The sequence below is a fragment of the Cucurbita pepo genome, chromosome 7 (assembly GCF_057944985.1).
Source record: "Cucurbita pepo subsp. pepo isolate OVF chromosome 7, ASM5794498v1, whole genome shotgun sequence".
Lineage (NCBI taxonomy): Eukaryota > Viridiplantae > Streptophyta > Magnoliopsida > Cucurbitales > Cucurbitaceae > Cucurbita > Cucurbita pepo.
This window is the reverse complement of record NC_141804.1, coordinates 8,684,259-8,696,808: the sequence shown is the minus strand read 5'-3', so window position 1 is coordinate 8,696,808 and position 12,550 is coordinate 8,684,259. Positions and strand designations below refer to the sequence as shown.

At 38.6% G+C, this 12,550-nt stretch overlaps 1 protein-coding gene and 2 non-coding genes across 3 annotated transcripts; 2 read left to right on the top strand and 1 right to left on the bottom strand.

Moving 5' to 3' along the window:
* The first annotated feature begins 24 nt into the window (after positions 1-24).
* TRNAE-UUC (transfer RNA glutamic acid (anticodon UUC)) lies at positions 25-96 on the top strand. The gene has a single exon. It is a non-coding gene; the product is annotated as a tRNA-Glu (tRNA).
* A 77-nt stretch (positions 97-173) lies between these two features.
* Positions 174-245, top strand: TRNAE-UUC (transfer RNA glutamic acid (anticodon UUC)). The gene has a single exon. It is a non-coding gene; the product is annotated as a tRNA-Glu (tRNA).
* Positions 246-3,535: 3,290 nt separating this feature from the next.
* On the bottom strand, positions 3,536-10,928 carry LOC111799334 (glycosyltransferase BC10). Its single transcript, XM_023682858.2, has 11 exons — positions 10,585-10,928; positions 7,558-8,056; positions 6,136-6,234; positions 5,897-5,997; positions 5,732-5,803; positions 5,554-5,644; positions 5,402-5,482; positions 5,273-5,332; positions 5,075-5,197; positions 4,112-4,150; positions 3,536-4,018 (listed from the first exon to the last, which is right to left on the bottom strand). The coding sequence occupies exons 2-11, from the start codon at positions 7,936-7,938 to the stop codon at positions 3,884-3,886; spliced, it is 1,182 nt and encodes a 393-aa protein (XP_023538626.1). The 5' UTR covers positions 7,939-8,056; positions 10,585-10,928; the 3' UTR covers positions 3,536-3,883.
* Positions 10,929-12,550: the final 1,622 nt, after the last annotated feature.

The window sequence follows — 12,550 nt, the reverse complement described above, 5'->3', positions numbered from 1 at the left end:
TTTTTTTTTACACAAAATAATTCTTCCGTTGAAGTCCAGCGGTTAGGATATCTGGCTTTCACCCAAGAGACCCGGGTTCGATTCCCGGCAATGGAAATAATGTTTTTTTTGTTTTTAAATTTTCAATTATTCTCTCTTCTCGAGTTTCTTGTTTTTTTACACAAAACAATTCTTCCGTTGTCGTCCAGCGGTTAGGATATCTGGCTTTCACCCAGGAGACCCGGGTTCGATTCCCGACAATGGAAATATTTTTTTTTTTTTTTTTTGAAATTTTCAATTATTCTCTCTTCTCGAGTTTCTTTTTTTTTTTTTACACAAAATAATTCTTCCGTTGTCGTCCAGCGGTTAGGATATCTGGCTTTCACCCAAGAGACCCGGATTTGATTCTCGGCATCAGAAATATATATATATTACAATTTTTAATTATTCTCTCTTCTTGAGTTTCTTGTTTTTTTTCACATATAACAATTCTTCAGTTGTCCGGTTAGGATATTTGGCTTTCACCGAGGAGACTCGTGTTTGATTCTTGGCAACGGAAATATTTTTTTTTGTTTTTGCAATTTTCAATCATTCTCTCTTCTCGAGTTTCTTGTTTCCATTTTCACACATAATAATTATTCTGTTGTCGTCCAAATGTTAGGATATTTGTATTTGACCCTAGTAGACTTAGGTTTGATTCGATTTTTTTTTTTTTTTTTGTTGCAATTTTCAAATGTTCTCCCCTTTCAAGTTTTGTGATTTTTTTTGACATAACAATTCTTCGGTTTATGGAGCGGTTAGGATATCATGCTTTCATCCAGGAGACTTGAGTTCGTTCTGGACAATAAAAATAATTTTTTTTTCATCGTTGTCATCCAGCGGTTAGAATTTATGGCTTTCATCAGTAGACTTGAGTTTGATTCTCGACAACAATTTTTTTTTTTTTATTATTCACTCTTCTCAAGTTTCTTGTTTTTTGTCTACACATAACAATTCTTCTGTTGTCGTCCAATGGTTAACAATATATGGTTTTCACCCTTGAGACTTGGATTTTTTTTTTTCACATATAACAATTCATCGGTTGTCGTCCAATGGTTAGCATATATAGTTTTCACCCTTAAGACTTAGATTTGATTCTTGGCAGCGGAAATATTTTGTTATATATATATTTTGCAATTTTCAATTATTCTCTCTTTTCAAGTTTTTTTTTGCGTCTCGTACCTAAGATTCAGATCATAATTTAAAATTCAGATTCAGTGCATGATGGCTCTCATTTTCCTATGACATATTCATGTTACTTGGTAGGCTAAAGACTATCTTACAAACCTAACACAAACCACTCTTAATTTTAGAATTCTTATGATTGAATAACCGAAAAGAAAGATGCATCCCGTTACTCCTTATTCACTCGATTGTCACAAAAAGACTACCTATGTGACACCTACGAGTACAATGTGAATTGAATCCAAGAAATTATCCGTAAAAAAAGTTTACCTCCGAAAAACGAACTCTGTTTCAAAGAATATCATCCCATCAATGCAATAATCAAAACTTACTCAAATGAACAACGAAATTACTTAAAACAGAATCCAGAAACCAATCTTGATGAGCGACAAATGGAAAGCTAAAGTTCGGTGACACGAAGAACGATACATAGTTCTAGTGCTTGGAGTTGCTTTGAGATCTTGAGCACGAGTCGAGGGAGAGCCCACCATTGAAACACGAGGGATAAACTCAACGACAAGGTGTCGTAAAGAGAGAACGAGGGAACGTAAAAGTTCTTAAGCCATTTGAAGTGAAAGAGTCCTATTCAACTTCTATTTTATCATTATGAATCAAACTTATTATTTAGTGGTTCCCGCTCAGGTCAGTAAAAAGACTTGCTCTCAGAGATATCGTTCTTAATTCACTCAAAATTAAACTTACGAAATATATATATATATATCTAGTCTAATACAAATTCATTGTAAATGATATACTTGAATGTCTACCGATAAATGGTTAGGTTATATTAATAAGCATAGCTACAATAAGTTACGGTTCTTTCATATATTATTGTAGAGGATCATACGGCAACGCGAGAGGGCGGTGAACTAATGGTCCTCTTATAAATGAGAACCAAACTAGCGACCACTCTTTTTACGGGTTTAAAAGTAAACTCCCCAACTGATCCACCACTCTTTTTACAGGTTTAAAAGTCAACTCCCCAATGATCCACCACTCTTTTTAGAGTTTAAAAGGAACTCCCCAAATCCACCACTCTTTTTACAAGTTTAAAAGTCAACTCCCCAACTGATCCACCACTCTTTTTACACGTTTAAAAGTCAACTCCCCAACTGATCCACCACCCTTTTTACGGGTTTTCTTTTTTCGGGTTTAAAAGTCAACTCCCCAACCGATCCACTACTCTTTTTACGGTTTTAAATGTCAACTCCCCAACTGATCCACCACTCTTTTTACAAGTTTAAAAGTTAACTCCCCAACTAATCCACCACTATTTTTACGGGTTTAAAAGTCAACTCCCAAATGATCCACCACTCTTTTTACTGGTTTAAAAGTCAACTCCCCAATTGATCCACCAAATGATCCACCACTCTTTTTGCCGGTTTAAAGTCAACTCCCCAATTGATTCATCAATCTTTTTACAAGTTTAAAAGTCAACTCCCCAACTAATCCACCAATCTTTTTACAAGTTTAAAAGTAAACTCCCCATCTGATCTAGTCAAACTCCCAAATTGATCCACCATTTAAAAGTCAACTCTCCAACTGATCCAGTCAAACTCCCCAATTGATCCACCACCGAGATTTCTTTTGTCGGTTTTAAAAGTTTAAAAGTCAACTCCCCAACTGATCCAGTCAAACTCCCCAATTGATCCACCACCAAGTCAAACTCCCCAATTGATCCACCACCAAGGTTTCTTTCCCCAACTGATCCACCACCAAGTCAAACTCCCCAATTGATCCACCACCAAGGTTTCTTTCCCCAACTGATCCACCACCAAGTCAAACTCCCCAGTTGATCCACCACCAAGGTTTCTTTCCCCAACTGATCCACCACCAAGGTTTCTTTCCCCAACTGATCCACCACTCTTCTTATGGATCTAAAACTCAAGTCAACTCTCCAATTGATCCGTTTAAAAGTCAACTCTCCAATTGATCGTTTAAAAGTCAACTCTCCACTCTTCTTATGGATTTAAAACTCAACTCCCCAAGATCCACCACTCTGATCCTGTCAACCCCCCACCCCCTTACGAAAACTCAACTCCCCAAGATCCACCACTCTTATTACAGGATTGTCAACTCCCCTGATTCATCCCTCTTTTTACAAGTTTACGCAAATTTAAAAGTCAAACTCCCCAACTGATTCACCACTCTTTTTAAAAGTTCTCTTTTTACGGGTTTAAAAGTCAACTCCCCAACTATCCTTTAATTCGATCAAGATCCAACCTATAGTGACCCATAACTATTCTCAAAAAAAAAAAAAAAAAAAAAAAAAAAAAAAAAAAAAAAAAAAAAAAAAATCAGCTATATCTTGATATGGCATTGCATAGGCAAATAAGGCAAGAATGTTTGCTTTTAATTAACACCATGAGATTCAAGTTGGCTACTACTTCTGTGCCTATTTGCTACTCTACAGTCATCTTTTACAAAGCGATGACCCATAAAATGCCCCAAAATGGCTTAAATTTAGACAAAAAAATCACATCAATTAACCATCCTTCCCTCCCTCTCCCTCCCTCCCTCCCTCCCTCCTATATCTTCACTATCATCAAACAATGGCTGCTTTGTTTCGGCATTCAAAACGGGGCGTTTTCTTGACTCTCTAAGCTTTCGTCGTACGAACGGATGGATGCGTTCGAAGCAACATCTGATATGATCAAACAATAATATCATGTCAAAATTTTCAGGCTGATAGCGATGAGTAGTTGGAGAAGAGGTTCATAAGGTTATCTAGAGCCTCCGGATAGAACTTCCTTGCAAATAAGTAACATGGCCTCTGTACACCGTTCCACAAGCATGGCCATCTTTGCACTTCCTTCTGCAGAAGCTCAATACAAAACGTTTGAATGATTTGCTGTTATAGACTTCATAAGATAAAGAAATCAATCATGATTGAGATTGAGCATCATACCCTTTCGTCGCTCGTAACGTGCACACTAACATCGATCGACTGCAAACAGAAACATCCAACTCAATTATAGCTAAAATGTTTGTCTTTGTAAGGTGTTATCAATGTGTGCATGTATTATTGGCGTCTTTGTAATAGCCTAAGCCCACCGCTAGTAAATATTGTCCGCTTTGGCTTGTTACGTATTGCCGTCAATCTCACGGTTTTAAAACGCGTCTACTAGGGAGAAGTTTTCACACTCTTATAAGGAATGCTTCATTCCCCCCTACAATCGATGTGGGATCTCATAATCCACCCCTTTGGGGGCCCAGCGTCCTCGCTAGAACACCACCCGGTGATTGACTTTGTTACCATTTGTAACGGCCTAAGCCCACCACTAACAAATATTGTCCGTTTTGGCCCGTTACGTATCGCTGTCAATCTCACAATTTTAAAACGCGTCTACTATTAAGAGGTTTCCACACTCTTATAAGAAATGCTTTGTTCCCCTCTCCAACCGAGGTGGGATCTCACAATCCACCCCCTTTGGAGACCCAGCGTTCTTGCTGGCACACCGCCTGGTGACTGGCTTTGATTCCATTTGTAACAGCCTAAGCCCACTGCTAGCAACTATTATCCGCTTTGGCCCGTTACGTATCGTCGTTAGCCTCACGATTTTAAAATGCGTCTACTAGGGAGAGGTTTCCACACCCTCACGAGGAATGCTTCGTTCCTCAATCGATGTGGGATCTCACAATCCACCCCCCCAGCGTCCTCGCGAGCACACCGCCCAGCGACTGGCTCTGATACCATTTGTAACAGCCTAAGCCCACCACTACCAAATATTGTCCGCTTTGGCCCGTTACGTACCACTATCAACCTCACAGTTTTAAAACGCGTCTACTAGGGAGAGGTTTCCATACCCTTATGAGGAATGCTTCGTTCCCCTCTCCAACCGATGTAGGATCTCACAACAAGGAATCATACCGTGATATTTTGTAGAAGTTCGTAGGTAACATCTTGAGCCCCATACGACTTTGGATGCCACTTTCTTTCCGACCAATCAACGTGAGTAATTGACCAGTTTGCAATCCCTTCAGGATCCGTCATCTGGACAACGGAAAAAACGACATTCAGTTCAAAACGTTCATACACAACACTCATGATATTTAGTTAAACGCTTACATGGAAAAAGGTGGGCAAATAATGTTCATCTGCAATGCAATTGTGTCCCTCCAAACCTGGCTGAAATAACCAGGAAATTCATACTATGTAGTTATACATAATCACCAAGTCGTAGCAAGTACAATTTACCTTACAATAATCTCGAAACTTTGAGTAGTAAAGATTATCAGCCACGACGATCAAAGCGTGTTGTCGCTTCATCGAGAACCACTGCACAGAACATTTCAAATATTGAAGATACATGCAACGTTTACAAGTCTTTATGAACATTTCAAACATACCTGAGCACCCTTTCTGAAGTCTTTCATTTCAATTTCAGGTAACATATGCTTTGAATATCTCCCATTTCCATGAGGACCAGGATCCTTAAAGCTAAACACATGATCAAATTATGATAAATAAGTCATCCATATCTCTATATCAATTTTGTGTTCGATAGATCGATCGTGTATTGCTCACCAGTCCACGTAACTGAGATTGGTATTGATCAAATACTGATAGATATAATCGAAATTATGCAACGGTACACAACTGCGATTCCAGATATAATAAATCAGTTCTACAAATAGCAAAAGTAATCATGGTTTGAATGGAGAATTTGAAATGATTCGATCTTAAAATCACCTATCAGAAAGTAAAACAAAGTGCTGATTATCAGGATCGTGAAGAGCGTTTGCCAACAATCGTCTCTCTGCGTCGACCATCGAAATTTTACCCCATATAACCTGAATATACAATGAGTTCACCAAACTGGTTATAAGGAGTATAGATCAGTGATTGATAGCAGTATTAGCACAAACCAAAGTGTAATGATAACTGGAAGAACATGCACATAATGATATCAATCATGGAAATATATAGACCTCATCGCTATGAGTTTCTCGACCAGCGAAGTATCGGCTGACGTGCACTGGCTTTTCCTTAGATGCATGGATATAAATAGAGAATTTCTCTTCATGGCCCTGACAAGAGATGGGAATAGTTTCAGCTGAAAATATAATGATATAGGCTTCACTAGCATCATTAGACGTTAGAGATTGACATATGTATGAGATTCAGATTGTGATTCGAGAACAAGGGGTATAAAACATATGCCATCCTATAAAACTAGAAGCATTATAATTTTAAGCAATTCATCCCAACTTGTTATCACACAGTAATCCGAAGTACGTGAGATTTTCCCACATTATCTAGGTTGTTTCTGTAACCTTGATCATCTAGATTCTGTTGTTTGTCGACGTGCCAGGTTTAGGTACTAGAAAAGCTGGTATGATGAAAGATTTGAACCTAATGATGTGAGATCTCACATCGATTGGGGAGGAAAATGAAGCATTCTTTATAAGGGTATGGAAACCTCTCTCCACCAGACGCGTTTTAAAAACCTTGAGGGGAAAAGAAAAGCCCAAAGAGGACAATATCTACTAGCAATAGGTTTAGGCGGTTACAAATGGTATCAGAGCCAGACACCAGACGATGTGCCTGGGAGAAGGTTGAGCCTTGAAAGAGGGGTGGACACGAGGCGGTAAGCCAGAAAGGACGCTGGGCTCGAAGGGGGGTAGATTAGGGAGTCCCACATCGATTGCAGAAGAGAATGAGTGCCAGCGAGGACGCTAGGCCTCGAAAGGGGGTGGATCGTGAGATCCACATCGGTTGAGGAGGAGAACGAAACATTCTTTATAAGCGTGTGGAAACCTCTCCCTAGCAGACACGTTTTAAAAGCCTTGAGGGGAAGCCCGAAAGTAAAAGTCCAAAGAGGACAAGATCTGCTAGCAGTGGGCTTGGGCTGTTACAAATGGTATAAACGCCAAACACCGGGCGATGGTGCCAACGAGGAGGCTAAGCCCCGAAGGGAGGTGGACACAAAGCAGTGTGCCACGCTGGACTGAAGGGGGGGAGGGGGGGGGGGATGGATTGAGGAGTCTCACATCAATTGGAGAAGGGAACGTGTGTCAGCGAGGACGCTGGCCCCAAAAGGGGGTAGATTGTGAGATCCCACATCAGTTGGGGAGGAGAACGAAGCATTCTTTATATGGGTGTGGAAACCTCTCCCTAGCATACGTGTTTTAAAAGCCTTGAGGGGAAGCCCGAAAGGGAAAGCCCAAAGAGGACACTATCTACTAGCGGTAGGCTTAGGCGATTACAAATGTAAAGCACATTTTTTATCACGCGGAGTCCAACTATTGTTAACGAACATTCCAGCATCAGCATCACAGATAAATGCAAATACAATAATGAGTAAACTGTTGATGAAATATAAGTAACAGTAAGAAAATACAGAAACTTACCTTGAAAAAATTATCCCATAGCTTCTCAAAAGGCAGGGAACCACGAGTCAAGAACAAGAATGCAATTTTAGGAGTTTTCAATGGAACAAATGGAGTGTTCAAAATTTCTCTAATAACAATACGTGATGCAATCTCAGCATCACTTAGTTCCCTTGCAGGTGAAGGTGGGAGCCAGTCAGTAATAACCCTGCATCCCTTATCAGAAAATATGTAACAGGCCCCTGTGCCACTGGGTGGATAGATATAAGCACATATTAGGAACACACAGACCATAGAAACCAAGATAATAATCCATAACGGCCTCTTGGTAGTACGAGGTCGTGGACCGGGCAGAACTTTCATGTCACCCATGTCTATTTGGTACTTGTGACCTGTCTTCATCTAGAACAAATGCATCACTACTTAATATATGAATGGGGTCAATGTGTTCATCACAAGGCAATGGCCTCGGCTTAGAACACCTCCGATCGAGATTTCGGTTTCAGTGATAATAATGAATCTGCATATTGAATACACAAATCGATCTGTTAGGAATTGAAGAAACCATCGACATTGTCAAAACTTTCTCACATAATCTTTGCTGAAAAATGCATGATCACTACAAATATATACAATAGCACTTATATTTCTGTTTGGCAGGAATCTCATGTCCTTTGCTTTAGTTCTATCATTTCTACAGCAGAGAACAAATCAAGCTTTTAAATTTGTGTTCATGTGATTTCAATGACAATAAAAACTAAAACCAAGCTCATTTGGCTGGTTTTAAGATTTTTTTTCCATCCTTGATCCACAATATTCTTCAACTTTATCGATCTAGTTGAGATTCCACATTAGTTAGAAAGGGGAACTAAGCACTCCTTATAAGGATATGGAAACCTCTCTTTAGTAGACGTGTCTTAAAACCGTGAGGCTAACGGCAATACGTAATAGGCCAAAGTGGACAATATCTGCTAGCGACGGGCTTGGGCTGTAACAAATGGTATCAAAGCCAGATACCGGGCGGTGTACCAGCGAGGATGTTGGGCCTCCAAAGGGGTAGATTGTGAGATCCCACATCGGTTGGAGAGGAGAACTAAGCATTCCTTATAAAGGTGTGGAAACCTCTCCCTAGTAGACGCGTCTTAAAACCGTAATGCTGACGGCAATACGTAACGGGCCAAAGCAGACAATATCTGCTAGTGGTAGGCTTGGGCTGTTACAAATGGTATTAGAGCCAAACACTGGATGTTGTACCAGCGAGGACGTTGGGCACCCAAGGGGGGGGGGTGGATTATGAGATCCCACATCGGTTGGAGAGGGGAACTAAGCATTCCTTATAAGGGTGTGGAAATCTCTCCCTAGTAGACACGTCTTAAAACCGTGAGGCTGATGGCGATACATAGCGAGCGAAAGTGGACAATATCTGTTAACGGTGGATTTGGGTTGTTATAAATGGTATCAGAGCCAGACACTGGGCGATATGCCAGCAAGAACACTGGACCCCCAAGGGGGATGGATTGTGAAATCTCACATCGGTTGAAGAGGGTAACAAAGCAGTCCTTATAAGGGTGTGGAAACCTAGTAGACGCATTTTAAAACCGTGAGACTGGTATCGATACGTAACAGGCCAAAGCTGATAATATATTCTACCAACATACTATTTACATCTGACCACTAGACATGAACTTAAGGAAACTATAAATTGTTAAACTAAAAATAGTTCACAAAGAATATTAAACTTTTACTCTTGATCATGTCTTGATGATGAACTCCAAACCCCACTTTTCTATTTTCCTTAATAACCCAAAGAAAACAACAAACTCCTAGCATTCACGTCAAGTTTCAAGAAATCAAATCACTATTTCACTTAGAAAATGAATGCATCATTACCAACCAAGTAACATAAACACCTTATTCTAATCAATAAATCACTCTATTCATAACTATGCTTTAATGTTGATACTCAATTCTCTCACAAGGGATAATATGAGACACTTTCTTCTTAAAAGCTGGCTATAAACATTAAAATGTGACCAACCAACACTTTTTTCCTTTAGAAAGTAACAATAAGATAGCTAGCCTATAATTCCCATCTCTTTCGTACTGATACGGTTGAGGACTTTTAGGAGAGAGTCCCACATTGGCTAATTAAGGGAATGATCATGTGTTTTTAAGTAAATAATACATCTCCATTGGTATGAGGCCTTTTGGAGAAAGCAAAAGCAACACCATGAGAGCTTATGCTCATAGTGGACAATATCATACCATTGTGGAGAGTTGTGGTTCCTAACATGGTATTAGAGTCATGTCCTTAACTCAGTCATGTCAATAGAATCCTCAAATATCTAACAAAGAAGTGAGCCTCAAAGGTGTAGTCAAAAGTGACTCAAGTGTCGAATAAAGGATGTACTTTGTTCGAGTGCTCTAGAAAAAGGAGTTGAGTCTCAATTAAGGGGGGAGGTTGTTCGAGGGTTCCATACGGCCTCATGGGGGACTCTATGGTGTACTTTGTTCAAGGATAGTATTGTTGAGGATTGTTAGGAGGGAGTCCCACATTGGCTAAGGGAATGATCATGGGTTTTAAGGAATAAATCTCCATTGGTATGAGGCCTTTTGGGAAAACCAAAAGCAAAGCCACAAAGCTTGTGCTCATCGTAGACAATATCATACCATTGTAGAGAGTTGTGGTTCCTAACCGATACAAGTTTGAAAAGATGCATTGATTTGTTGTAAACCATTCAACAAAGGTCAAATGCATTCAATTCAACAACCACCACTCTAAGTGAAAAACATTAAGCCTAGTCTAAACAGCCAATCAAAAGCATTAAAGCTCCGCCGCCAAGACGGTCAAACTCTACCGAAATCCCAGTATCTCTAATGCTCTGTTCCGTCGGTGGTAAATACTAAGAACACAAGAACAATGCAATAAACCCCAAAACCTTCATTCATCACACATTAACTCAAAGAAAAACAGGGAGACCTCGAAAATGGAATTGAAGAATTGAATCACCGGAACCGATTGGATTCAAAAGTGAACAATAAAATCACCTGAGTTCTTGAGCTGAGTGATCGGAATCCGGCAGTCGAATCGAAGATCTGAAAACCCCCAACCTCCAAAGTAATGATAAATTCCGAGATCTACGTTGAAGAAGACGAACATTCCATAAAAACCCACAAAATCCAAGCCCGATTAAAGAAAATTAAGACACAATTTCGAAGAATCGAAACGACCCTTTTGCGTTCCTGTTTAAGAAATCGAAGGAAATTAATCTGCCGAGATCCTTCGGGTTTAATTTCTCTGCTCGCTCTCCCTCTCTCTCTCTAAAACTCTGTTTATAAAAATGGTGCTGTGTGTGTGAGAGAGAAGAGAGCGTCTATGACACTTCCAATCACAAACATATCGGGGACGGCGTTGCTAATTAAATTATAAAAATGATTATTAATAAAATAAATCATTTGATGGGTTTTTCTCTTATTTTCTGATTGGGCAGACGTTGCCGGAGCGTGGAAGTCACGCGCAGTATCAGCGCGTGGTAGTCGACTTCTTATTCCAATAGGTCTTTTGGTATTACGTTGACTTTCATTGCGTTTTGAACGGAGCCACGGCGAAATCGACGTCGGCTGCCAGCTAGGATTTTTTATTAATTTCTTTTTTTTTTTTTCTTTTTTTTTTTTATCTATTCCGTTATATTTATATATTTTAAATATTGTCTTGTTTTTAAATTTTTTTTAATAATTTTTAATTTTATTAAAACTCTAGTTGAGATATAATTAAGTTATTTTTTACTTACATTATTAATAAATTAAATTTATTTAATATATAAATATTAAAAAGGTTGGACATAATAAAATAAATGCTGAAATTATTATTTTTTTTTATAATAAATTCTTCAAATAAATTGAATTTAATTCATTTATAGTATTATCCAAATTAGATAAAGAATTCCGTACTAACTAAAAGTTCTTCAAATATTATAATTAATGAAATAAATGTTGGAGTTCTACTTTACAATCATTTGCATTTAATAGTTAGCTATCTATTCTAATGTTTTTCTTTTAGATTAATAATTATAGGAAATTGAAATATTTTGAGTCCGTAATAAATGTTTTATTATGAAAAAAGAATGTCTTATCTTAATCTAAAATAGAAGTAGCACGTGACTTGAATATTTACAGAAATACCCTGTAAGTGACCATACTATAAGAGTTAAATGTAAGAACATGTGAATGCAATGACGGAACCTATTTTCCTACTGTACTTTTCTAAAAATGAAACAGATACATAAATGCGCATCTACCTCTATTCATGTAAATACGTGTATAAGGGTGAAGGTCGTTTTAGTTTTTTTTTTCAAATATGACATTTTTGTTGTTATTATATTTTTTTTGGCAGGAATTTGAGATTGTAAGTAATTGATGGGTCGAGGAGATAACTGGAGAAAGGGACCCAAAGGTTAGTGGGGAGAAGTGGGGAACGTCTGTATATTTTTTGTTGTTATTTTATTTATTTATTCTTTTTTTTTAACATAATTTATTTATTTATTTATTTATTTGTGCTATTACATAAGCCCTCATTTTCCTTAAGTTGTCGAGTTTGAGAATTTTAAGGAGGTTTTTTTTTTTTTTTTTTTTCTCCTCAAGAACACTATTAAGATCAAAATCTTGAGCAACCAGATGGAAAAGAAGATCAAAATCTTGAGCAACCAGATGGAAAAGAAGAAGCTTGCGAGTCAGTATCAAACTAGGATTTGAATTCGAGTAGATCCAATTTAGTATCCGTCAGACACAAATCCAGCCGCCCCAAAACAATACAGGTGTGACCCATGATCAAACATCAACCCAGACCACACTAACTTGACCTGAGGCCTACATATTGACTCGAGACCTAGCCATGGCTCCTCCTACATGCGGTGCATGCGGCGAGCCATTTCACAGATCGTGGCTCATGATCAACTCACATGCAACTCGGTTGAGTTGATCCTCTATGTTAAGATACCTCATGCCTCATGCATTT

Bases quoted from the DNA above. Each gene is read 5' to 3' on its own strand.
- LOC111799334 (XM_023682858.2), bottom strand. From the start codon at position 7,938: ATGAAGACAGGTCACAAGTACCAAATAGACATGGGTGACATGAAAGTT. The intron at 5,645-5,731 runs GTGAGCAATACA...TCATGTGTTTAG, and splicing joins AATCTCAGTTACGTGGACTG to CTTTAAGGATCCTGGTCCTC. The intron at 4,019-4,111 runs GTATGATGCTCA...GAGCTTCTGCAG, and splicing joins ACGTTACGAGCGACGAAAGG to AAGGAAGTGCAAAGATGGCC.